The sequence below is a fragment of the Acomys minous genome (genome assembly GCF_964271855.1).
Source record: "Acomys minous genome assembly, chromosome: 14".
In the NCBI taxonomy this organism is placed as follows: Eukaryota; Metazoa; Chordata; class Mammalia; order Rodentia; family Muridae; genus Acomys; species Acomys minous.
The window spans coordinates 22,737,958-22,760,580 of NC_140496.1; the positions used below are offsets into that span (position 1 = coordinate 22,737,958).

A 22,623-nucleotide genomic window follows, 5' to 3' on the forward strand; every position below is an offset into this window, starting at 1 on the left:
GCCAGTGACTGCCTACAGCTGTGTGGTGTGAGTGGGATGGAAAAATGACTTCTCTTGGGGCTGGAGAGATGGCTCAGTGGTTAAGAGCACTGTCTGCTCTTCCACAGGTCCTGAGTTCAATTCCCAGCAACCACATGGTGGCTCACAACCATCTATAATGTGATCTAATGTACACTGTATACATAATAAATAAATAAAAATAAAAAAATGACTTCTCTTGAGTTCAGGGCAGCAAAGGGGGCAAGGGGGATGATGCTGAAAATGTTCCACTCTTATAACATGAGAAGGTTTGTACAACTATGTGAACATAGCTGGGAGTAGTGGCACACGCTTTTAATCCCAGCACTCAGAAGCAGGCATATCGCTGTTTGAGGCCAGCCTGGTCTACAAAGCAAGTCTAGGACAGCCAAGGCTACACAGAGAAACCCTGTCTCGAAAAACAAAAACAAACCAGCTATGTGAACATACTAAAAACTGGGGCTGGACGGAAAGCTCAGTGGTTAAAGCACTTGCTGCCCTTTCAGAGGACTGAAGTTTGCTTCCAGGAGGTTCACATGGCCTCCTAGCTCCAGGTGATCCAGTGCCTCTGGGGCGTCTCAGGGCACCTGCATTTATGTACATACTTACATGCAGACACACATACCCACACACAGTTAAAAATAAAAATAAAATCTTGTTTTGAGACGGTAGCTCTCTACGTAGCCCTAGCTGGCTTTGAACTTGCCACATGGCCCACAATGGCCTTGAACTCACAGAGCCAGGCCTGAGTGCTTTGCCTCCTGAAAGCTGGGATTAAAGGCATGCACCACCATACCAGGTGAGGGGATGTGACAAAAAACAAACCCTAACTGTACATTTTGCCATTTTATTCTCAAAGGTGCTTTTTAAAAAAAATTCTTGTCGGGTGTGGTGGCGCACGCCTTTAAATCCTAGCACTTGGAAGGCAGAGGCACGGGGATTGCTGTGGGATCAAGGTTAGCCTGGCCTACAAAGGGAGTTCCAGGACAGCCAGGGTTGTTACACAGAGAAACTCTGTCTCGAAAAAAACAACAAACAAACAAACAAAGGGCTGGAGAGATGGCTCAGAGATAAGAGCACTGACTGCTCTTCCAGAGGTCCTGAGTTCAATTCCCAGCAACCACATGGTGGTTCACAACCATCTATAATGTGAAATGACGCCTTCTTCTGGCATGCAGGTGTACATGCAGGCAGAACACTGTATACAGAATAACAAACAAACAAAAACAAAGTCTTCAGACCACAGTAGGGACTGCACTGTTATCGAAGGGTTCCACGGCCCATACTGCTTTGATATGTATCATAAATTCTCAGGGTAGCCAACTCCCTGGGAACTTAACTTCCTACCTGTCATAGGCAGAGAGACACTTGTTCATTTGGCTCACACATGTCCTTCTATTTTCTGGGCAATGTCTCTGTAGCAATACATAGAGAGGCTTTGTCCTTGGACAGCTTAGACCCTGACATCCACGGCTCTCTCCTTGCTGCCCTTTCCCATTGAGAGACCTTCTTCCTCAGCCCATACAGTGGTCCCCTAGACGGCCACCCATGCCTCCTGCTAGGAGGAGGAGGATGGAAAAATCGTTATGTGGACCAGACGGGCTAATACTTCTGCCTAAGATCTTCCCTACTGTTCTCTACTCCTGAAAAATCTTGAAACCAGCAGATCTCTTCTTGTCCCCACCCTTGAAAGCCTGAGACAAATGGACAGAGGACACTCATCCATCTGAGAGATGTTTAATGTATCTTGGACATAAGGTACAAAACACAAGGCAAGGGCTAACCCCAGGAAAGCCCAGTTACTCAGTCTGCTGGCCCCAAACACGGCAGCCAGGCATCCCAGCCCCTACAGTCATAGTGCAGTGGCCCTGGGACACCTGGTGTCTTCTCCCTTTGGGAAAAATTTGAGGTGGTGACACAGGAGCAGGAGCCCAGAGGCCTCTGTCTCCTATTCGGAAACCTCAGATCCAAGCCTCAGAAAGTTCCAGACTTAGACCTAGAGCAGCAAACTGGCTACGAAGCAACTCTGAACTGAAGCCTGGCCCAGTGCCCGGGCCCTAGAAAAGAAGTCAGCATTACCTCAATCCCTGGCAGCAAAGGAATAGGGCTAAAACAAGATGTGGAGGCAGACTCCCGCTACTCCTGTAGCTGAGCCAAAGACTGAGGCCTGCCCTATACCCGAGCGCAGTCACTCTGAGGACCAGCCCCTCATAAAGCCTCATTGCCAGCACACTGACCGTGACCTGGTGCTGGAGAGGAGGGGGAGAAGGACAGGGAAGACCAGTGTCTACTGAAGAATGATGTTTTGGGGCGGGGGTGGGGGATGGGGGTTGGGGAGGAACAGCTGCCAACATTAAGTCCAGGAAGACGCCCTAGGGAAGGGACATCAGCTTGTGGGCCCATCCCCTAGAACTCTGGACTGGATCCTGAGCCATTTTTCGAAAGGGTTAAGAGCAGGGAGAAGCGGCAAGAAGCGTCTCTGTGAGGACCCGCCCAGGAAACCCTTCTGACCAGTCCCAGGGAGGTCCAGCTGCCACCTCGGCCCAGGCCCGCCCTGGCCACACATACCAGGCTGAGTAGGCGCCTCTGCCCACTGCCTGAGGCACACACTCCCCACACTCCCCGAGGCCCTGGGCTACAGCCGGCCTCCTCTGTTGAACTGGATGCACCAGTGGGAGTTGGCAGTGCCCGGACTAAGATGCGTATGGCCCTTGTGGCCCATGAGGGGTTGCAGCTCCTGCTGCTGGGGGAGGTCAGCACTGCTCTCGCTACGAGAACGGCCAGCTTTGGCCAGGCTTGGGGGAAAGGCAAAGCTTGAGCGGGGGTCAGAAGACAGGTCAAGAGGAACCTGCGTCTCTTCCATGCCCAGAGGGTGGGGAGGCAAGCGGGCTAGGGTGGGGGGCTGGGTGCAGGGAGGGGATGCCAGGCTCTCCAGGGAGGAGATGCTTTGGTTCCAGCCTGTCTGCATGTCCACAGGCACGATCTTGGTTGTTTCCGAAGACACATACACAGCCAGGTCTCCCTGCCCACTCTTCCAGGGTAACTCCTTCTCCGCACAGGTTGGGGAGGGGGGAATGATCCGAGGGCTCGGACACACCTCATGGCTTCCTGGAAACACAGAGAGTGAGTACACATGAGCTCACTGCCGATGCACGGGGATCCTCAAATGCACTCAAGGTCACCATATTACACTCATCTGTGCTGTACACCATAAATGTCTTCCTGGAAGGAAGCTTCAGATGGCTTTGCTTTGTCTTGTGTCCTAGCACCAGCACAGGGGCGCACACAGAACATCTGTTCCTGAGGTACATGCTGAACAAATGGCAATTAAGTACAGCTTAAGAAAACAGGAAGGATGTCTTATCCCTGATTACCCTCATCAGCACCAGCTTGGACACTGTGTATCCTGCTAAGCCTCATCCTGACCAAGCACTGAGACAGTGGTAACAAGGGAGAAGAGCCCTACCCAGTTGTGACAACAAAGCATTCTCCAGATTGGGCTGGAGAGGTGGCGGCACAGGTTAAGAGCACTTGCTTGGGCTAGAGAGATGGCTCAGTGGTTAAGAGCACTGGCTGCTCTTCCAGAGGTCCTGAGTTCAATTCCCAGCACCCACATGGTGGCTCATAACCATCTGTATTATGATCCGATGCCCTCTTCTGGTGTACATGAAGACAGTACTCATATACATAATAAGTAAATAAATATCTTTTTAAAGAGAGAGAGAACACTTGCTCTTCTTGCAGAAGACTCAATTCAGTTCCCAGAGCCACACCAGGCAGCTTGCAACCTGCTTGTAACCCCAGCTCCAAGGTATCCCATGCCCCTTTGTAGCCTGTGAGGGCAACCCCACAAACATGAGATACACACACACACGCACTTGTACAAATAAAATAAATCTTTTAAAAGTCTCCAGATGTTACTGAAGTCCCCTTTGGAGCAAAATGTCTATACTGTCACCTTTTTGTTGTTTTTTTTTTTTTTTTCTTTTTTTGGAGACAGGGTTTCTCTGTGTAGCCTTGGCTGTCCTGGACTCACTTTATAGACCAGGCTGGCCTCGAACTCACATCAATCCACCTGCCTCTGCCTCCCGAGTGCTGGGATTAAAGGCGTGTGCCACCACGCCTGGCCTTGTTGTTTTGTTTTTCAAAACAGGGTTTCTCTGTGTAGCTTTGGTTGTCCTGGAACTCGCTCTATAAACCAGGCTAGCCTGGGACCTGCCTCTGCCTCCCCGAGTGCTGGGATTAAAGGTGTGTGTCTCTGCCTTCTTAACCATTCTGTAGTAGGCTAAAGTGGACTTATTAACTAATGCAATGTATGGCCATAGCCGGATTTTTTTACTTGCACAAAACTGTAGTAAAAGGGCTGGATGTGGTAGCACACAGTGTCAGTGAGATCGTGAGTTAGAGGCTGGCTGGACTGCCTGGTGAATGCAAGGCAAACCTGGGTTACATAGTGAGACCCTGTCTCATAATAAATAATAAACAAAAATAAAAACCAAGGAAAACTGACTCCCAACTAGCTTCTCTTATGACAAAGATTTTGTATATGGTGATGATATTGTGGTTGCATTTTAAAAAATACTTATCTTGGGTTTTTTTGTTTTTTAGTTTTTCGAGATAGAGTTTCTCTGTGTATCCTTGGCTGTCCTGAAATCACTCTGTAGACCAGGCTGGCCTCGAACTCACAGAGATCTGCCTGCCTCTGCCCCCCGCCCCCCCCCGAGTGCTGGGATATATTGAAGTATTGGTTACTAAAAATGAGATATTTAGGATTTTCTTCATAAGAACCCTGAGGAGCAAGTGTCGTAGGTGAAGGTCTAAGTAAGATGAAGTATTAGCTGGTGAGTACTGAAGCTAAGAAATGGGCAGGTGTGAGTTTGCTTCACTATTCTCTCATTTCAAAATAGAACATTTTGAAATGTTCTATAATAAACTTCTCTAACGTCCCCTGAGCATTTGTGCCAACTACCATTAAAACCTAGCGATAGGCGGGAGGTCCCTACATGCAGGAACATGTAAACTGCCTTTTATTCACAAGTATTTCATTAGGATGAACCTCTAAGGCTTTATGACTCTGTTTCCCCACCTTGGGTTCTGTAATGGCTTGAGGCAGATCACTTTGGGAGATTTCTGGCAGCGTCAACATTCTTAGTAAATGCTGGCGGTGAATAAACTAGCGGCCGGGAAGGGAGAGTTCCCTGAAGCAGCGGCCAGGAGAACGGACAGGGGAGACAGCTGCACAGGAGGAGGTCATGATTACAAGGAGGCCATTACCTGAGAGCTTGCCTTCTTGGAGAACTTCACTGGTCGCTCGAGCCACGAAGATGATCCCTTCATCGTCCTCTTTCTCTGTCTCTGAGCTGTCACTTTCCTCCTCCTCCTCCTCAGACTCCATGGTTAGAATCACCGCAGCTGGACAAGGGCGAACGCTGCGTCACGCAGTGGCTGCCTCTCGGTACTGAACAACCTCCAGCGAGCTCCTGCTCCCCCCCAGCCCCCTCCATCCGCTGCTACCCAGGTGAAGCCCATGTCGGCAGAGGCACCTGCATTCAGTCTTTTGGGGCACTGGCCTAGAGTGTTGGGCTTAAGGGGGAAAGGAAATTGCACAACCCAAGGAGGCAATCAAATGGTGGTAAGTCCTCAGAGGAAGCCATGAGGGCTGTACCTTCCAGCTCTTTCTGTTGTCAGCCCCAGGTCAACTGGTGATATCAGCACCCACAAGACTGGAAGGTCCGTTAACATTCGGTTCACACGGAACTGGAGTTTTTATTTTGTTGGGTTTTTTTTTTTTTTTCTTTTCAGACAGGATTTCTTGGCTGGCCTCGAACTCACAGAGATCTGCCTGTCTCTACCTCCCCAAGTGCTGGGATTACAGGAGTGTGCCCATGCACCTGGCTTGGAACTAGGTTTTGATGATGGGACATTAGGCCTTTCCCCACCTATCCTTTAAGGCTTTGGATAGTCTACCCATCTCCATGACCTTTTCCAAGTCCTTAATAGTCCAAAGTCAGAGTCAGCAATTCTTTCATACCTGGTACACTGATTTGAACTAGTTCAACACTCAAATGCGCCCGTCTAGCCCCTGAGGGACTGGCTCGTGGTGCTAAGTGTTTCCAGAGGAGAGCCTGTAGGATCTGGATGACAGACCTTCTCCTTCCCTTCCCCTCCCCCCTCCCACGCCCGCAGCTCCCTGCTTGCCTGTGTCCTGAAAGCCCAGGTCTCGAGGAGGCTTCCCATTTGTAGCTTCGGGATTAGCCACACCATCCTTCTGAGGACCAGAAAGCAAACCTAAGACTCTGGCCTTGGTCCTACCACCCAACCCCAAGCCCTGTGAAATGGCAGAGTCAACGGAACAAGCCTTCCTAAGCTAGAAGGCGGAGGGCAGGGATTTAGCGCGATGGTCCCACCATCTCCCTGTTCCTTGGTCAGCCTGGCAGGAACTGTGGCGTTCAAAGTGACCCACTTTCTATCATAGGCTCTGGCTCCACGGGCCTGGATTGGCTGAGGGCTCCTAGACTCCGCCCTTTCCTGTTTTCTCAGGTAGCAAAGGCTGCCCTCCCTCTGAAGCCCAGACAGTCCTAAAAGGAAAGCCCGACCACCATAGACACCCAACCCCTGATGGTGATTAAACAGGGCACCCCCTCAGGCTGAGTTCCAGTATGTAGCACCCTACAGCCCCAGAGGAAGTATCCCAAAGGAAAGTCGCACCTTCTTGTGGCCGGCTTTGCGGGGTCGAGGTTTGCTCTTGGTGAGGCAGATGTTATGCTTGGTGGACTTAAAGGACTCGAGCCGTCGCTTCATGTTCTGCTGGAAGATCTCCTTGTCCTGTCGCTCCTGTGCATCCTCGGAGATGAAGTGGCGGCCGCAACTAGCTTTGTACTGGCAACGACAGCCCAACCTTGCCATGAGGCTGGGTGTCTTGGCCCTCCCACAGGAACCCCAGGCCACAACCCCAACATGTTCATCACATGTCCTACCAGCCCAGCATTTCCAGAATTCGCCATTGGTTAAAAAATAAAATAAAATTCAAACACAGGAAAGGGGCTGGAGAGATGGCTCAAAGGTTAAGAGCACTGATTGAGTTCTATTGCCAGCAACCTCATGGTGGCTCACAACCATCTATAATGAGATCTGGTGCCCTCTTCTGGCGTACCGGTGTATATGCATGCAAAACGCTGTATACTTAATAAATCTTTAAAAAAAAAAAAAAAAAAAAAAAAAAAAGGATTAGAGCCAGAGACTCTGTACTAAGTTCACTAAGGGAAAATTTCCCCTCTCCCCAAAATTATTCCTCCAAACCTGGCTTTCCTTACCCTCTGTCACCCATTCCTCAGTTCTCTACAACTTGAAGTGATAAGAGGCAAGGCCCTGTGTTTTGTTCCCTGGGGCCTACTATAAAACCATAGGGCCATATCCTTTGCAGTTCCATTCATCTCTGTGTGCCTATCCCCAGGTAGCTCCACAGGATCCTCTTGCCAGCTGACTTCCTTCTAACCATCTCTACAGCTACCAGGACGCCAGGTCTGTGCTTTGGACTTCTCCAACCGTCTGCCCTGGCACCCTAGATCCTCTTGGTCCCAGCGACTGCCCACTTAATGTAGCGCTAACACTTGATCTGCTTCTTTGAACCCTTTCTCATAAAGGCCAAGCCCTCCACACACTCCTGAGCCTGCCTATTTCTGCCCATGGCAACTTAGCCACCTTTTCCTATTTAGTGGAAGGAAACCAGCAAAGTACTACTTACAACATTCCTGGTCGCTTTATCTTGCCTCACATTCTCTTTGGCTCCTTTCGTACTCCTCCTATTTTCTGTTTCTCTAAACCACTTCTGAGAAGTCCTTGAAGTCTCCCATCTACCTTTCTTCTTTATCTATGTATCTGAAACCGCCAACCCCCCTCTGGGGCAAAGTGCCCCTGTCTCAGCTTTGCTCACCTCACTCCTCCTGCACCCCTCAGTTCTGAGCTCTCTTTTCTCCTGCCTTCGTTGCTTTTCTTACCCCTTTCTCTCTGCTGTAAGACAAGCTCCTACCTTGGTTTTTGTTTGTTTCTAGAGTGCTTCCACTGACACTACTATCTCCCTTTTGAGGCCAAGCTCTTAAAAATTAATTTGGACACTTTCCCTCCTGTCTAGTACTTCCCTAAATACCAAAAAAAAAAAATGCTATTCAAGTTCCATAAGTCCATAATGCCACCTTCTCTTTGGTCACCAGTCCTGAAACCCCTGTAGGTTCCAGCCTGACCTCTGTACAGCAGTTAGCCCCGCTGTCCCGGGCAGACATGCTGTCTGCTATTCCTTCTCCAAGGGTTCCTCTCTCTCCTTTGCTGGCTCTCTGTCCCTTTCTTTCACAGATATCCCTCTGTATTATTCTTGGCCCTGTTCTCTTTTCTCTAAACACTCTCCCTAGAGACTTTATGCATTCTCTCCACTTCCACTGACCCAGTGACATGATCTGCAGTTTCAAAACACCAGGCGTCAGACCAGCTGCATTTGAGTCATCAGTGGGCTTGTATTACAGGATCTACATCTCTAGGAAGTGAAGCCAAGAATACTCACTCCATCAAGCTTCTCAGGGAACCCCCGGGGAGTCAAGTGAGGAGCCCTCAGCTGTAAGTTCCTCCAAACCTTTCTCTCTAGTCCCCTCCCCTTCTCTCTTAAGCTATAATCTTAATTAACTGCATATTATCTCTAATGCTATTCCGGAAAGAACATAAGGAATTAGGGTCTGTGTCATGCTGCAGCTAAATGGATTCAGAACCAGTCGAATAACCGTACCCCAAAAATGCTCCATCCATGTCAGTGTGGAGGAAGTCTTTAGTAGCATGCCACAGGGCTCTGTCCTCAGCTCTATCCTGTTCAGTATTTATGATGCTTTAGATGAACATAAAGTTAACAGGCTTAGCAAATTTTCAGATGATATGAATCTGAGAAAGAGACATCTGGTGGTAGCCATGGGATCCAAGTGATGGAATGATGGCTAAATTAAATAAGATGACATTTGACAAATAAGCACAAACTTAGTCTAGTTCTTTTTAAAATGACTGCACAAAAGCTGAATGCAACCCATTGGCCAAACACACACACACACACACACACACACACACACACACACACACAACCATGTACTCTCTCTGAAATAACACAATAAGAAGTATATAGCAAGCCAGGCCCAGAGGTGCAACCCCATAATCTCAGCACTCCAAAGACAAAAGCAGACAGATCTCTGTGAGTTCGAGGCCAGCCTGGCCTACAAAGCAAGTCTAGGACAGCCAAGGCTACACAGAGAAACCGTGTCTCAAACAAAACAAAACAAAACAAACAAAGAAGTGTATAACATACTTGAAAGCTCCTGAATTCCTGAATCTGATCAGGGTCCAGACTTAATAACGAGAAAATATAAGAAATGGAGCAACATGCTAAATAACACTGAGATACAAACATCAAGATCTAGAAAAAAATGGTAAATTTGCCAATATAAAGTAGTTTCTTCAATAAATAGCAAGGAGGAAAAGAAGAAGAAACTGTTTGTTACAGTTTTTCTTAATGAAGGGTATACATCCCAGATATAAGTTGTGAACTTCTTTTAAATCCTGACCTATGTAAACCAGCTAGGAAAAAAACAAATATTATAAAGCAGGAAAAAGATATTTATCGAACACTGGGCACTTAATATAAGGAATTATTATAACAATCATAACAATAACAGTACTGGGTTTGATTTGACTTGACTTTTTTCAGTGCTGATGAAACCACACCCAGGTCCTCATAGGTGCTAAGCATATGATCCACTACTGTCCCATCTGCTCAGTCTGACAGTATTTTTAAAAGATCTTATCAGCTAGGCTGATGGTTCACACTTGTCATCCCAGCACTTGGGAGGGTGAGGCAAGAGGATTCCCAATTTGAAGCCAGTCCTAGGGCAGCTAGCTAAGACTGTGTCTCAGAGGAGACAAAAAAAATTTTTTTAATAAACTAAACTAAACAAAGAGCTCTTGCCATATACTGAGATATTTACAGATGATGAGAGATGGTATCTGGAGTGTTTTGCAAGATGAAATGTGGGCAGGGCGTGGTGGGTTACACAGCATAAAATTTTAACCATTATTAGAGTTGGGTAATACACAAATGAGAGCTATTTCATTCTCACTACTAAAATTTTGCATAAGAAATGCATTAAAAGGGACCGTTGGATGAGGTGGGCTCGACTGCCATTAACTGAGGAAAACATGAGGGTTTGGCGGAGTGTGAAGACAATATGAAGCCCTAAATTGGGTGAACTGAATCGGGGACCCTGGGCAGCAGAAATAGCAAGTCTAGAAGAAGAAAGCAGGAGAGCCCCTATTGCTCGCCCTGGGATGTGGGAGGGGGCTTCTCACGGCCAAAGACACACCAGCGGCAGGAGAGGCTACCGGAGTAAGAGAGCCTGAGTACAGCTGCCCGGAAACCTCTGTGGCCTGTTCTGTAGAACTGGGAATGTTTAAAGAGAGGTGCGTGTACATTAAGCCAATTCTGTCTCAGTGTTCTAAAAGCCTTGCCTGTGGAGCTGCCATCAGGAACAGAGTCACATTTCAAAAGGCCCAGGATAACGGCCTGCTGCCCCCTTGTGGGGTTACGGAAGATCCTCTCCTGGATGGGACGGGCCTTTCCTTACCAAAAGCGCCAAAACTACCCAATTTGCACTGGGCTAATCCACCTCTCTTGTTAAACTGGTTCCAAAGGACTTCTCGGGTTCCTGCTTCCATCTTTGACCTGCTCCCCAAAGCTCCTTGTCCTCTTTCTCTTCCTCTCCCCTCAGGGACAATCACTATCTATGTCCCGTGTGCTCCTGTCCTTCCTAAAACCCAGCTTCTAACCCAGTGTGCTTCCTTCTAGAGTCCCAACTGGTCCATCTCTCAATTCATGCCTCGGTTAATCTGCTATTCACCCTGCAGCACTTCTTCCAAATCACCACCACCACCACCACCACCACCACCAAAAACCCAGCAAAGTATGAAACCCACGGCCTTCAACTGGGCGTTCACAGCTGGACACAAGCTGGTACCAAATGCCTGCAGGTCAAGGCCTCTGCAGACCACTCCCCACCACCCTGGGAACTCTCACCCTGCGACGCCTTGGCTTGTAGAGGCCTCCACAGAGCAGGTGGTGCATCACAGCATCCTCCCGGTCTCGGCCGCTGCGGACAGTGTCGATCACCTGCAGATCCAGACACGCGCCACTGCCGCTCTCCCTCCTGCAGCAGACAGGGGCACAGAGAGTGCTGGGGAGTGGGTTGCACAGGTGAGGGGAAGGGCAAGAGGGGGGGGGGCGGGGAGCGGAGCTTGAGGAAGGGAAAGGGGCCTTGTGGACTCACAACAGGTTGGTGACAGAGGTCTCTGCCACGGAATTTCTGCTAGGCATAGTGGGCAGTGTGAGTCCTGCGGAGGACAAGACGTGGCCTCCCTGCAGGAGTCAAGACTGAGGTCAGACAAGGAGCAGATGAGGAGCAGACAGACAGAGGGGTACTAAGAAGAACAGCATGCGTTAACAAGTCTTCTGTTTTGTTTTGAGCCAGTGCTGGGGATTACCCAGGTCCAGGTGCTGAACCACTGAGCTACACCCCCAGGCATCGTTCTGGCCTTTGTTATACCAGATACTGAAACACTTCCCATGCTGAATTCTCCAAATCTGACCTGGGTAGTACTATTCTTATTGCTACTTTCTTCTCCCTGAGAGGAAACTGAAGCTTGGGCAATATAAGGAACTTTCCCATGCATCGGCCTATACGTGATTAACAGCTGGACTGTGTACCTTTGTTGACTCCAGAGTCCAGCTGTTTCCCACCTTTCTGCACTGCCTGCCAGACTCTGCCAACACCAGGCTGGCTCCTGCAGCTGTGACGAGGCAGCTGCGAGTTCTAACTCCCTGCCCCTTGCTAACAAGCCCGCCTGCCTGTCAGCCCTTACTGCTCTGCCGACCATCTGTCTACCCACCACCGGCCTACCTGGTAAGTGCTGGCCTACCTGGTCCACAAAACTGATGGCATCTCGGATGTTGAGCCGGTAGTACACATCCCAGATCTGGTCTCGGATACGATAGGCTGACCGCCGCATCAACAGCTGGCTCAGGTACTTCTTGTCAAACTGTTCCCACCTACAGAGGATGCCAGGCCCAGCCCTGAGTACCATCCTCATGGTGTGGCTGGCTGGCCCTTCCTCAGTCAGGACAGGGACACTGCCAGCACTTGCCTGGCTTTCTTGGTGTGAGTCCAGCCAAGGAGAATCTCAAGGCTAGCCTTTACAGTTTTAGGAGAGAGTCTGTCATTAGTTAAAGCTAATTCAAATAACTGTAAAAATTATAACCATGACAAAAACTACCACGGATAATTATAATGGGGATTTGTCCTTGTCAGGGAGACCAGAAGTCTCTAAGGAATCTATGTCTGCGGTTAGACCTGATGGATGATTCAAAGCTAAATAAGGAGGTGAGGCAGTGTTCTAGTAGACAGAACACATACAATGGTCTCAGCGGCCATGCTTGGGCCTCATGATGGGCTCTGAGGCTCTAAATAGGGTGCACGTAATTATCAGGTAGCCCATCAAAAACAGAACAGAGCACAGCGGGGTGGGAATCTGGCAAATGCCAGACCATGCAGGGTCTGGCAGGCCACCCTGGGGAAGAGCTCTCTGTCTTATCCTGAGAACACTGGGGTGCCACTGAAAGGCTTCAGGCAAAGGTCACTAGCCTGAACCTGGCTGTGACCCTTCTGAGAAGGGTGGCATATCCCCCATGCTGGCCTGGCTGGTAGGGCCACTGTTGCTGAAGGAGCCTCGGGGCAGCTCCGTCACCTGTCCCTCCAGTAGTGGTAGCCATGGTGCCCCACAACGTCCTCCACTGCAGCCAGAATGTGGTCAAAAGTCTAGAATGGGGGTGGGTAGGGGGACTGGATCAGGACTCTGCCAACAGGAGCAGGGAGAGAGGGGCAGGTGGAGGGATGGGGTTCTGGTACCCACGTGCTCATGTAGCTCCTGGTTCAAGGTGGGTTTATGGTGATCGCTCCTCTTCACCCTCAGCCACTTGACCAGTGGCTTGATGGTCAAGCCCTATGGAACAGGTGGCCTGCTCAGTTCCCTGCTGCCCTTTTGCCAATAACTAGGCCTCAGCTCTACCTCCACCCATTACACTCAAGGTCTGGGAAAGTCAAGTCCCTGCCTCCCTCCCACACAACGGAAAGGAAAGTAGTCCCAAAGTGTTCCAAGGGTCTGCTGAACCTCTCTCCCCACGCAGCCTCCCGGGCACTCCCACCTGCACAATGACGGTGAAGAAGACCACCACAATGGTGGTGGCCACAAAGTAGTCCTTGGCTGGGACCTTGGTCCTGTCCAGCAGGATGACGAGAGCAAAGGCCACAGCCCCCCGAAGGCCCCCATAGGACATCACCACCTGGTCAATCTTGTCCAGAGGGACCAGCCGGAACTGATTCAGCACCCAGGTCTGCAGGACTACGCCTACAGCAGGAGGGAGGCCAGCGGGAGCAAGGAGTTGGGAGTGGAGGATGGCGGGAGGAGTGGATGGCGCCAAGCGTCTGGGCTGAGGTCTGGGGCGGGGTTGGGACAGGTGAGCACTGAGGGGAGGCCTAGGAATTAACAAGGGCGTGGACTTGGATTGAGGGGTGAGTGGTGGGGTGAGAGGGGAAAGAAAGGGGACAGGGACAAGAGCAGGGTGGCATGGGGGTGGCAGCAATACCGAGGGCTCGGAAGAACAGGATGAAGAAGAGGGTGCCCAGCACCAGCCCAGAGTCCCAGGCCCATTTGGACGAGTCCACGGCTGAGATGCCAAGCAGCATAAAGATGACGGTCTCAGCGCAGCTGGCGAGGGTTTTCATTGTGTATTTGACGGCTGTGCGTGACTTATGGGAGATGTTGGCCTCCACATATTTCTTACATCCCAGGCCACACATGGTCACCCTGGGAGAAGAACAAATCTGGGCGTGAGGAAGGATCTCCAAAATCTCAGTTTCTCTTGGGCCTGAGCATGCAGCAGACAGGGGTGCCACCATCACAGGGTATGAGATTCTCCAAGCCAAAGCTCAGGGGCTTGTGGAGATTGCTGGTTAGTGGTAGTTAGTCCTAGGATGTGCACACATCTGCGGGTCTCCCACTTAGTGCCTCTTGCTCTGACTAGCAAACCCTCCGAGGCATCCTTTGAGGTGCTATATCCATAGTAACCAGTGGCTTCGGGCCCTCGAGTGTACTGGGCAGCTTAGTCTGCACTTCAGGTGCGCGGACAGTTATCCTCTGAGGAGAGGACAGGCTGTCCACTACCACAAGGGCTCGGTGGTGCCTACAGGGTCTTTAAGGACTTGCTTTTGGCCGTGTGACGTGTGACTATTCCCAAAGCCCTTTCCCAGTCACTTGCCTGTAGTGCACCTGACCCCCCGACCCCCGGCCAGGACTCACGCAAGAATGGCAGACAGTGAGGCCATTTCAGCAGTGAGGTAGGCTGCGTAGGCGAGGAGGAAGACCAGCAACGGCTCGATGATGCGGACCCGCTTGGTGAAGCGCGTGGTCAGGGCCAGGAGGAAGGCAAAGACCAAACCCACGGCTGCCCCGCCCAGACTGACCACAAACAGGGAGGCTGGTGGGGAAGAGTGGGTGGTCAGAATGACCCCTGACCCACACCCTCCCCAAGTTGGGCTGACAAGACCGCTGCCTAGTGAGAAAGAGAGGAGGGCACCCTACTACACTCCCTGGGGCTCAGGAGCCCAGGGCAAGCTCCTCCCAGACCCCATTTCTCCATCAGAACAGGCTCCTGCGTCCCAGTGCTGGGTGGGTGGGGCTCGCCAACCCAGGGAAGGAAGACACTGAATGCTGGCCAGGTTGAGGGAAATACTGACCGACTCCCTTTAGGTAGTCAGTGGCCTGCACGTTGGCAGAGCCCATCTCCACAAAGGAGTTGCAGACCTTGTACAGCACCTGAGTGACAAGAAGAGAGGCAGGAAGTAGGAGGAGGAGGGGCCACGGAGGGGGGAAGTGAGCTGGAAAAGGCGCAAGAGCTCAGATTCTATTTCCTCCCCAGGGAGCTGGGAGGAACCGTCTAAGCCTGGTCAGATACCCAGTTGGCAGCCCAAGGTCAGGGGTTTGCAGTCGGCTGTACATTCTCACCACGGTAACTGCATCATTGAGCAGGGACTCCCCAAAGACGATGATAAAGAGAGTCTCGTTGACGTGCACCTCCTCAAAGACAGCCAACACAGCCACGGGGTCCACCGCCGAGATGAGGCTTCCAAACAGTAAGAAGTCCAGCAGGCCAGCCTGTACCTTAGGGGCTACCAGGGAGAGACACAAGACAGGCCTGATTGGTGAACATGACTCTGCCTCCCATAGCACTCCCTGGGACAAGCCCAATAGGCTTTCCTGCTGGACAGAAATAAACCCAAAGGGAATCTTTGGAAAGGCGAGGAGAGCCGCCTGTATCCTGGAGGCTTGAGCTGCCCGTGTTTAAGACCTGGCTTTGTAATCCCCAGCTGCTGTGACGTGGGCTCTTGTCACTGTAACATGGCTTCTATTAGCCCTGCCTCCCTATCTGCCTAACTCACAAGATGACTTCGAAACCATTCAGGTGGTGCTGGTAATAAAAGCTGCAGCAACAGTCAAAGAAGTTCCCAGCGGGTAGAACTGGCCACTGACTGGCTTTATTATCCAGGATAACAGCAAACAATTTCTCCCACACCTGTGGTTCTCAGCCAACAGGATATGACATAGACGCACTTCTCAACAGGAAAGGAAGGTCTGAACACAGTATAGAAGGTACCATAGCTGGGACTTGAGTATGTCAAATAACCCCGGTGTGCCTCAGTTTCCCCATATACAAAATGGAAATAATAATATCAACTCCAGAAAGTTCTTTATTTAGATAGCACCTAATAAATGATAAGGAGCCAGTGTCACTTATTATTAGAATGACAACTATGATTAGAATCTGAGGTCCTCCTTTTCCTTCCTGCCCCAAATAGTTCACTTTTTATTGAGAACACGAGGCCGGGGGCCCGGCCGGGAATTGAAAGCCTTTCCTTTCTACCTTAGAAGATGTCGGAATTTTCAATATCAGGACTGAATGGATTTCTTAAGAAGTGATTGGAAGAGGGCCTCAATAAAATGGATGGTAAACACAGGCTCAGGTACCAAATGAGCATCGAGCGGCTTTACTTTCTCTTCCGTTGACTGCGGTAAATAACACTTTGACAGAATAATTGGGCAGACGCTTTAGAAAAGAACGCCCAGCATAGCAGTTAGCTTTTTGTGGATGTAAAGTACGTTATTTATTAGAAATAAATTTTATTAGAAATTAAAAACTAGAAGCCACTTGGCATGGCTTGAGCATAGCCACGGCTGTTGATCCTCGCAGAAATGGTGAGGAAGCAGGGCTGGCAAGTGGCAGTGCGCTGACAGAGGGCAGGAGGTACCACAGTGCTGGTGCAGGCTCCGGAGCTCCAGCAGCCCACACACAGCTGGGAGCCAGGCCCTGCTCAGCTGTCACGCTGCAGAAACTCAGATCCAACTGGCAGGGTCCCAAATTAGGACCGAAGCCTATCTGGAGTATTGCCATATACCCCAGGTGGGTCGGACCTGCGACTCGCCAGCACCTGACCTTCAGAAGTGGAGAAGGTAGTCAGGGGAATGAGCTAGCTAGCGACTTTTTTTTTTTTAAACAACCAAGGTCTTAGGGCTACTCACCTACAAGTCCAGCCTGCTGCAGGCCCCAAAGGGCAACACCTGTTGTGAAGGTATTCCAGAGTGTGCCCACCACAGCGTAGGTGAGGATGGCACCCAAGTTGTCAAAAAAGAGCCGGCTCGGCATGAAATAGCCTGAGTCTAGCACGATGGGAGGGAGCAGGAAAAGGAAGAAGGTCCCTGGCTCCAGCTGGTACTCAGCTTTCTTGGCCACAGCTAAGACAATGCCCCCCAGCGCCAGGCCCAGCAAAATCAGCAGGCAGCTCTCAGGGACCAGAGACGTCACCTTCCGAGACAGGTGAAACACTGCAAGGCAAGGAGAAGGCAGCAGGTATGAAGCCATCCACTATCCACCCACACCCTGGCCTATTGTGGTTACCAGTTTACCCAAAGTTAGAACCCCTGTCCCTGGGGCCAGTGGAAGAAGAGATATAGAATCTCCAGCCTCCCACCCTACAAACTCTCCATGGCTTCAAGGCTATTGCTTGTCTTTTTTTTTTTTTTTTTCCTTTATGAAAATGCCTCCGCCGGGCGTGGTGGCGCACACCTTTACTCCAGCACTCTGTGAGTTTGAGGCCAGCCTGGTCTACAAAGTGGGTCCAGGACAGCCAAGGCTACACAGAGAAACCCTGTCTCAAAAAAACCTTAAAAAAAAAAAAAAAGATAAAAAGAAAATGCCTCCTCCTCTGTACTGCCATCCCCAGGGAGTGCCGCCATCTTTCTCTGATCTCCTTTATCCATAGCAATCACCTGATGTTAAGCAAATGCTAACCAGTCTCTCTATATCGTGTATACAGTTGCTGGGGAAAGACTCTAAAATCAAGCTGCTTGGCTTGGAAGACTCGGTCCTCTATTTACCCATTCTTCGACTCTCAATTTCCCCAATTGCAAAATGGTAACAAAAGCAACAACGATCGGGTAGGATGGTTGTGAAGATTTAAATAAAACAACCTACCCACGAGCATTTAGAGCTGGGCCTAGCAGGACAGACCTATGATCAATTTAGTAAGCCTGACTCAAAATGAAGCACAGATACAACTCAGTGATGGAACACTAACTGGCAAGGCATACCCTACCATTTATGAGGTTCCAGATTCAACGTCCAGTAACTGGGAGTGAGGCAGAAAAGTCAGGTACGATGGCAAACACCTGTCCTCCTAGCACTTGGAAGGCTGAGGTAAGCGGACTGCTGTGTGTTCAAGGTAAACCTGGCTTAGGGTGGGTTTATTTTTATTTTTAAGATTTATTTGTGTATTATGTATATACTGTTGTGTCTGCATGTACAACTTCACACCAGAAGAGGGCACCAGTTCTCATTACAGATGCTTGTGAGCCACCATACAGCTGCTGGGAATTGAACTCAGGTCCTCTGGAATTACAGCCAGTGCTCTTAACCTCTGAGCCATCTCTCCAGGCCTTAGGGTATTTTTAAAAGATTCTTTTAAAACAAATGGTGTGTGAGTATTTGCTTGCATGTATGTAAGTGCATCATGTGTATGCCTGGTGTCTGAGGAGGTCAGAGGAAGGTGTCAGATCCCCTAGAACAGCTGTTACAGGCAGGTGTGAACTGCCAAGTGTGAACTGGGACCCAAACTGGAGTCCTCAGTGCTTTTTCTGTAAGCACTGAGCCATCTCTCCAGCTCCTTGACCTGGTTTATACAGTGAGTTCAAGGCTAGCTTGGGCTATGTAGAAAGACTTTTTCTCACCTCTCTAAAAGGAAAAACAAAACAAAACACTTAGCACACTGATTTTTATAGTAAGCAATAAATGTTTGCTATCAATATAACAAGATCTATGTTAATCTCTCACTATAGTTGTGCATATCTATACATATGCTCACATAGCTCTTTTTAGGCACCGTAGGCTTCTCACCCTAATGTACATATTTCATTATACTGGCTCAGTTTAAAAAAAAAATCTTTGTGTGGCTAGGGTACCATGGCACATGCCTTTAACTCCCTCACTCAGAAAGCAGAGGCAGGTATATCTCTGTGTGAGTCCCAACCTAGCCAGGGCTACATAGTAGTCTGCCTAAATAAATAAGTAGATAGGTACATAAACAAATAAATAGCCTTGTATGTAAGAGTTAGATTTCAACGCTTTCTGACCATATTACTTTCCAATGCTGTGATCTCAGGAAATTTTTTTAAATATTTATTTATTTATTTATATTTTTATGTGTATTTGTGTACCATATGATCACAGGAGCCCACAGAGGCCAGAAGCAGGAGTCAGATCCTCTGGAAATTGAGTTACAGACAGTTGTAAGCTGCCAGGTGGGTCCTGGGAACTGAACCTGGGTCCTCTACAAGAGGTGCTTTTAACCACTAGCCCATCTCCAGGCTACCAGTTTCTTCTCTCCCTCTCCTCCTCCCACTCTCTTTGGCTTTTTTTGAGAGGGTTTCTCTGTGTAGCCTTGGCTGTCCTAGACTCACTTTGATGACCAGGCTGGCCTCGAACTCCCAGCGGTCTGCCTGCCTCTGCCTCCTGAGCGCTGGGATTAAAGGCGTGCGCCACCACCGCCAGCCAGTTTCTTCTCTTTTAGTATAAGAAAAATATCCGTCACAAAGGGTAAATATAAAATACATGAAATGGGCAAATTAGCTGATGAAGTACAAGACACAAACAATAATTAAATTTGACTTGGGAGAAAAGTCACATTTGCGATATCTGCCTTTAAGAAAAGAGGAGAGTAATTTTAAAAAGGATTTCTAACATTATCGCTTCTCCTACCTTTGTCCCTATACCCTGGTTCTCCTCTGGGCTCTAGCACGTTGGACCTGCCCCCATACCGTCCCTCAGGCACTGGCAAAAGGGTCCTTATTAACCTGAGCCCCTGTGCCAAAGCAATGCCCTTTGGAAAATGCATCCAAGGGCTTAGACTACCTAGCACACAGTGGACTCTACGTGTATATGTATTGAATGAAAGGAGGGAGGGCACTCTAGCCTGTGAATGTGGAAAGTGTTCCAGAATACTCTGTTCATCTTTCCCCTCCTCTCTGAGGACCTTTTTTAGCTGCCGCGGAGGATTCTTCTTCCTCTACAGGAGGTGTTATCGAAACTAGAAAAGGCACTGTTCATCTATGGTGTGGGTGCTGTGAACCTTAAGTAAAACAGCAACGCTTCTACAACCAGTGGGATTCTCAGCAAACCCGGCGGCCCTTACTGCAAGTCTGAAGCTGCTTCCTCCAGCTTTGCTGTCGCTGCTGCTGGGCCGGCCACCAGGGTGAGTTCAGGCACAGATGGTCCTACCTTCAGCCCCCCCCCTCCCCCGCTTTCCTTCTCCCCTCAGCCCTGCAAACCTATCAAAAAAAGTCAGATTCTCTGAAGATACTTAGAGCTCCATTTTCCATGGTTAACTCTGGTGGAGTGGAGAGGTCTATTCCAGACCCATTTCCCCACCCCGTACCCTAGCGATATCCCTGGAGGAGAAGGGGGCAAACTTTAGGCTGTGGGACTCCTACATTGGTGAGACTGGAGTACAAGCTGTGCCAGCGTGGATGGAGAGTGAGTAGCAACGCTCAGCTATAATTAGTCACCCCCACAGTAGAGCTTGAACAACGGAGAGAAAGGAGGAGGGGGTCTCCGTTGGGAGGAGGGGCCGCTGGCTGTCAGAAAGTGGCAAGAGGCAAGGAAAGGCATCTCTAATGGGGAATGTGGGAATCTGAAGCACAGCCCTCAATGCAAGGGTTGAAAGATGTGGAATATATGAATATATATATATGCACCTAGGGGAGTCAGCACACACGGAAGACCCAATAAACGGGAAGTTTCTTAAACCGTGAAGAGAGGACTGTGAACTGGAGGGCGGGGTTGCATCCGGGTGCAAGAAGGTGGCAAAGGTTTTTTTTTAAAAGAAGAATAGATAAGCTACAGGAAAAGTGGCAGTTTAGTGTCTCAGGGGATATTAAATATCAGACTCTTAGCCGTGTCTCCAGGGCAGGAAAACTGCTCAGAACCCGAATGCCTAGGTTCCCAGGAGAATACCATCTCGTCAATGTCCCTGTGCGTCCTCATTGCTGACAGGTTTCTGAGAAGCTGCACGTCTGGAGGAGAGGCCTTACAGACAACGTTAACTGAGAGAAGAGCTAACTGAAAGGGGAAGAGGGAAACAGTGGGGAAAAGAGTCTAAAGATGGAGCTGAAGAGAGGACCCCTTTAGAAAGGAGAGGAGGCGGGAGACCCACGAGAGGTGCAGGAAATGGGAGAGAACCCAGATTTGTGGAATTGCAACCTAAGTCCCAGCACAGTGCAAGACACAGGACTGGATCTGGAGACTAAGGGGTTTGGGGGCGGGTCCACTGAGGGCCGCTGGCCCGGCGTGCGGGGAGCTCGAACACACATACACACACACACACACACACACACACACACACACACACACACACACACACACACACTCACCGATTTTGGCCAGGCTGGCCACCAGGATCCATAGGGCCACCAGGTAGGGCGCCTCCACCTCGTGCCACTGCCAGCGGAAAAGCGCCAAGCCTGGAGGAGGCTCATCCAACGGCCGGGACTCCTGGGTGGGTTCTTCTGTGGCCCCCGCCCCAGCTAGGGGCAGCGGGAGCAGGAGAAGCAGTGCGGCGCGCAGCATCCTGCAGCCTTGCCTCGCCGTGCTCTCGGCACTGCACGGCGGCCGGCCCCGCGTCGCAGCCGCCGCCGCCGCCTACCCAGCGCCCCCGCGTCACAGGCACGTGGGGTTCACTCCCCCCAATCCGGGCTCTGATACCCCCGCACCAGGTTCGGACCCCGAGACCCTGCCTTGGACTCTAGCAGTTGGGATCCCCTCCTCCATTTCTTCTCGGTTAGTCTAAGCTCCGGAAATTCCACAGTGTAGCCCTCTTTCCCAAATCCTGAAACCCACTCCCTCGGTATGCTCCCCTAAATCGCCTCTCACCCGGATTGAGAGAGGTGATCAGCCACAGCGTCCCGGGACAGTGGGAAGGACAGGGGTCTCGGGGAACAGACACGAGCGCGGCTACCGGAGAATGCCGCCCAATTGCAGGCCACCGGCCCCAGGTGCCTAGGCTGCGGGTCCCGGCGCCTCGCTGAGCAAACCGCAGGGGGCAGTGCGCTGCTGCCCAAATCTCCAAAACCTGGGACCCCTGCCGGCCCATGCCCAGACCAGAGCTGCGCACGCGCACTGGGCACACCCAGAAAGCCTTGACGGACAACGCTGCCCTCCACGTACCCAGAAACCTCAAGGCCGGGACTGATCCCAGTTCGTTCCAGTTTGCAAAGGAGGCTATTCTTCTTGTCTCCGGAGCTGAGAGGCACCGCCTTGCCTGTCCTTCAAACTACGGGGCACTATTCTCTTATTCCATGGAATCTGTGAAGATCTTATGGAGCTCCCTTTAAACTAGGAACTTGGGGCATTTGACTCATCTCGCCCCAACCCAAAGACTGTCTCCACTTTCCATTCATCACCCAAACTGAAGGAACATGTGCTACCTGCCTCCTCACGCTGACTCATTCCATTCTTTTTCGAGAAAGAGCACCCATCCTCCGCGCCCCCCAACCCCCCCAGTTTAAGGGGACTGAATCCACCTCTTCCTTCGAATATAAAATCTATTTCCATTTCTTGTTCCAAACTGAAAGAGATCCTTCTCACTGCTTTCCTCAAATGAGAGAAATGTTTTCACTTATCTTGCAGGCTAGTAACTAAGTCCCCGCTCGTCCCTTAACTGAGAGTGGCCCAGCTATCCAGATTAACCGAAGAGATTTTCGCCCAATCTGCCCTAAAATCCCCACAAAGACCCAGGGCAGCCTCGCCCATATCAAACCTAAAGTCTCCCCGCCCTCTGCTCTGAGGCGGAGCGGGAGCTCGGGTTTTCCCGCCCTCCTAGCCGTGGAACTAACGGGATCACCGGCTCTCTGACTGGCTGACCCAAG

At 50.3% G+C, this 22,623-nt stretch overlaps 1 protein-coding gene across 3 annotated transcripts; it reads right to left on the bottom strand.

The window, feature by feature from the left end:
• Positions 1 to 1,739: 1,739 nt before the first annotated feature.
• SLC9A5 (solute carrier family 9 member A5) lies at positions 1,740 to 22,587 on the bottom strand. 3 transcript variants are annotated; one of them, XM_084757715.1, is made up of 16 exons: positions 21,130 to 22,580; positions 16,729 to 17,031; positions 15,157 to 15,320; positions 14,889 to 14,967; positions 14,452 to 14,629; positions 13,739 to 13,959; positions 13,298 to 13,500; positions 13,006 to 13,095; positions 12,841 to 12,911; positions 12,016 to 12,145; positions 11,367 to 11,455; positions 11,117 to 11,246; positions 6,727 to 6,897; positions 6,217 to 6,283; positions 5,293 to 5,430; positions 1,740 to 3,126 (listed from the first exon to the last, which is right to left on the bottom strand). In XM_084757715.1, exons 1-16 carry the CDS (start codon positions 21,323 to 21,325, stop codon positions 2,654 to 2,656), a joined length of 2,703 nt encoding a protein of 900 aa, XP_084613841.1. In that variant the 5' UTR covers positions 21,326 to 22,580; the 3' UTR covers positions 1,740 to 2,653. The 3 variants fall into 3 exon arrangements, with proteins under 3 accessions (XP_084613841.1, XP_084613840.1, XP_084613842.1); XM_084757714.1 differs by having other exon boundaries at positions 6,217 to 6,286; positions 21,130 to 22,579; XM_084757716.1 differs by lacking the exons at positions 5,293 to 5,430; positions 6,217 to 6,283; positions 6,727 to 6,897 and having other exon boundaries at positions 2,770 to 3,126; positions 21,130 to 22,587.
• Between the last annotated feature and the right edge of the window lie 36 nt (positions 22,588 to 22,623).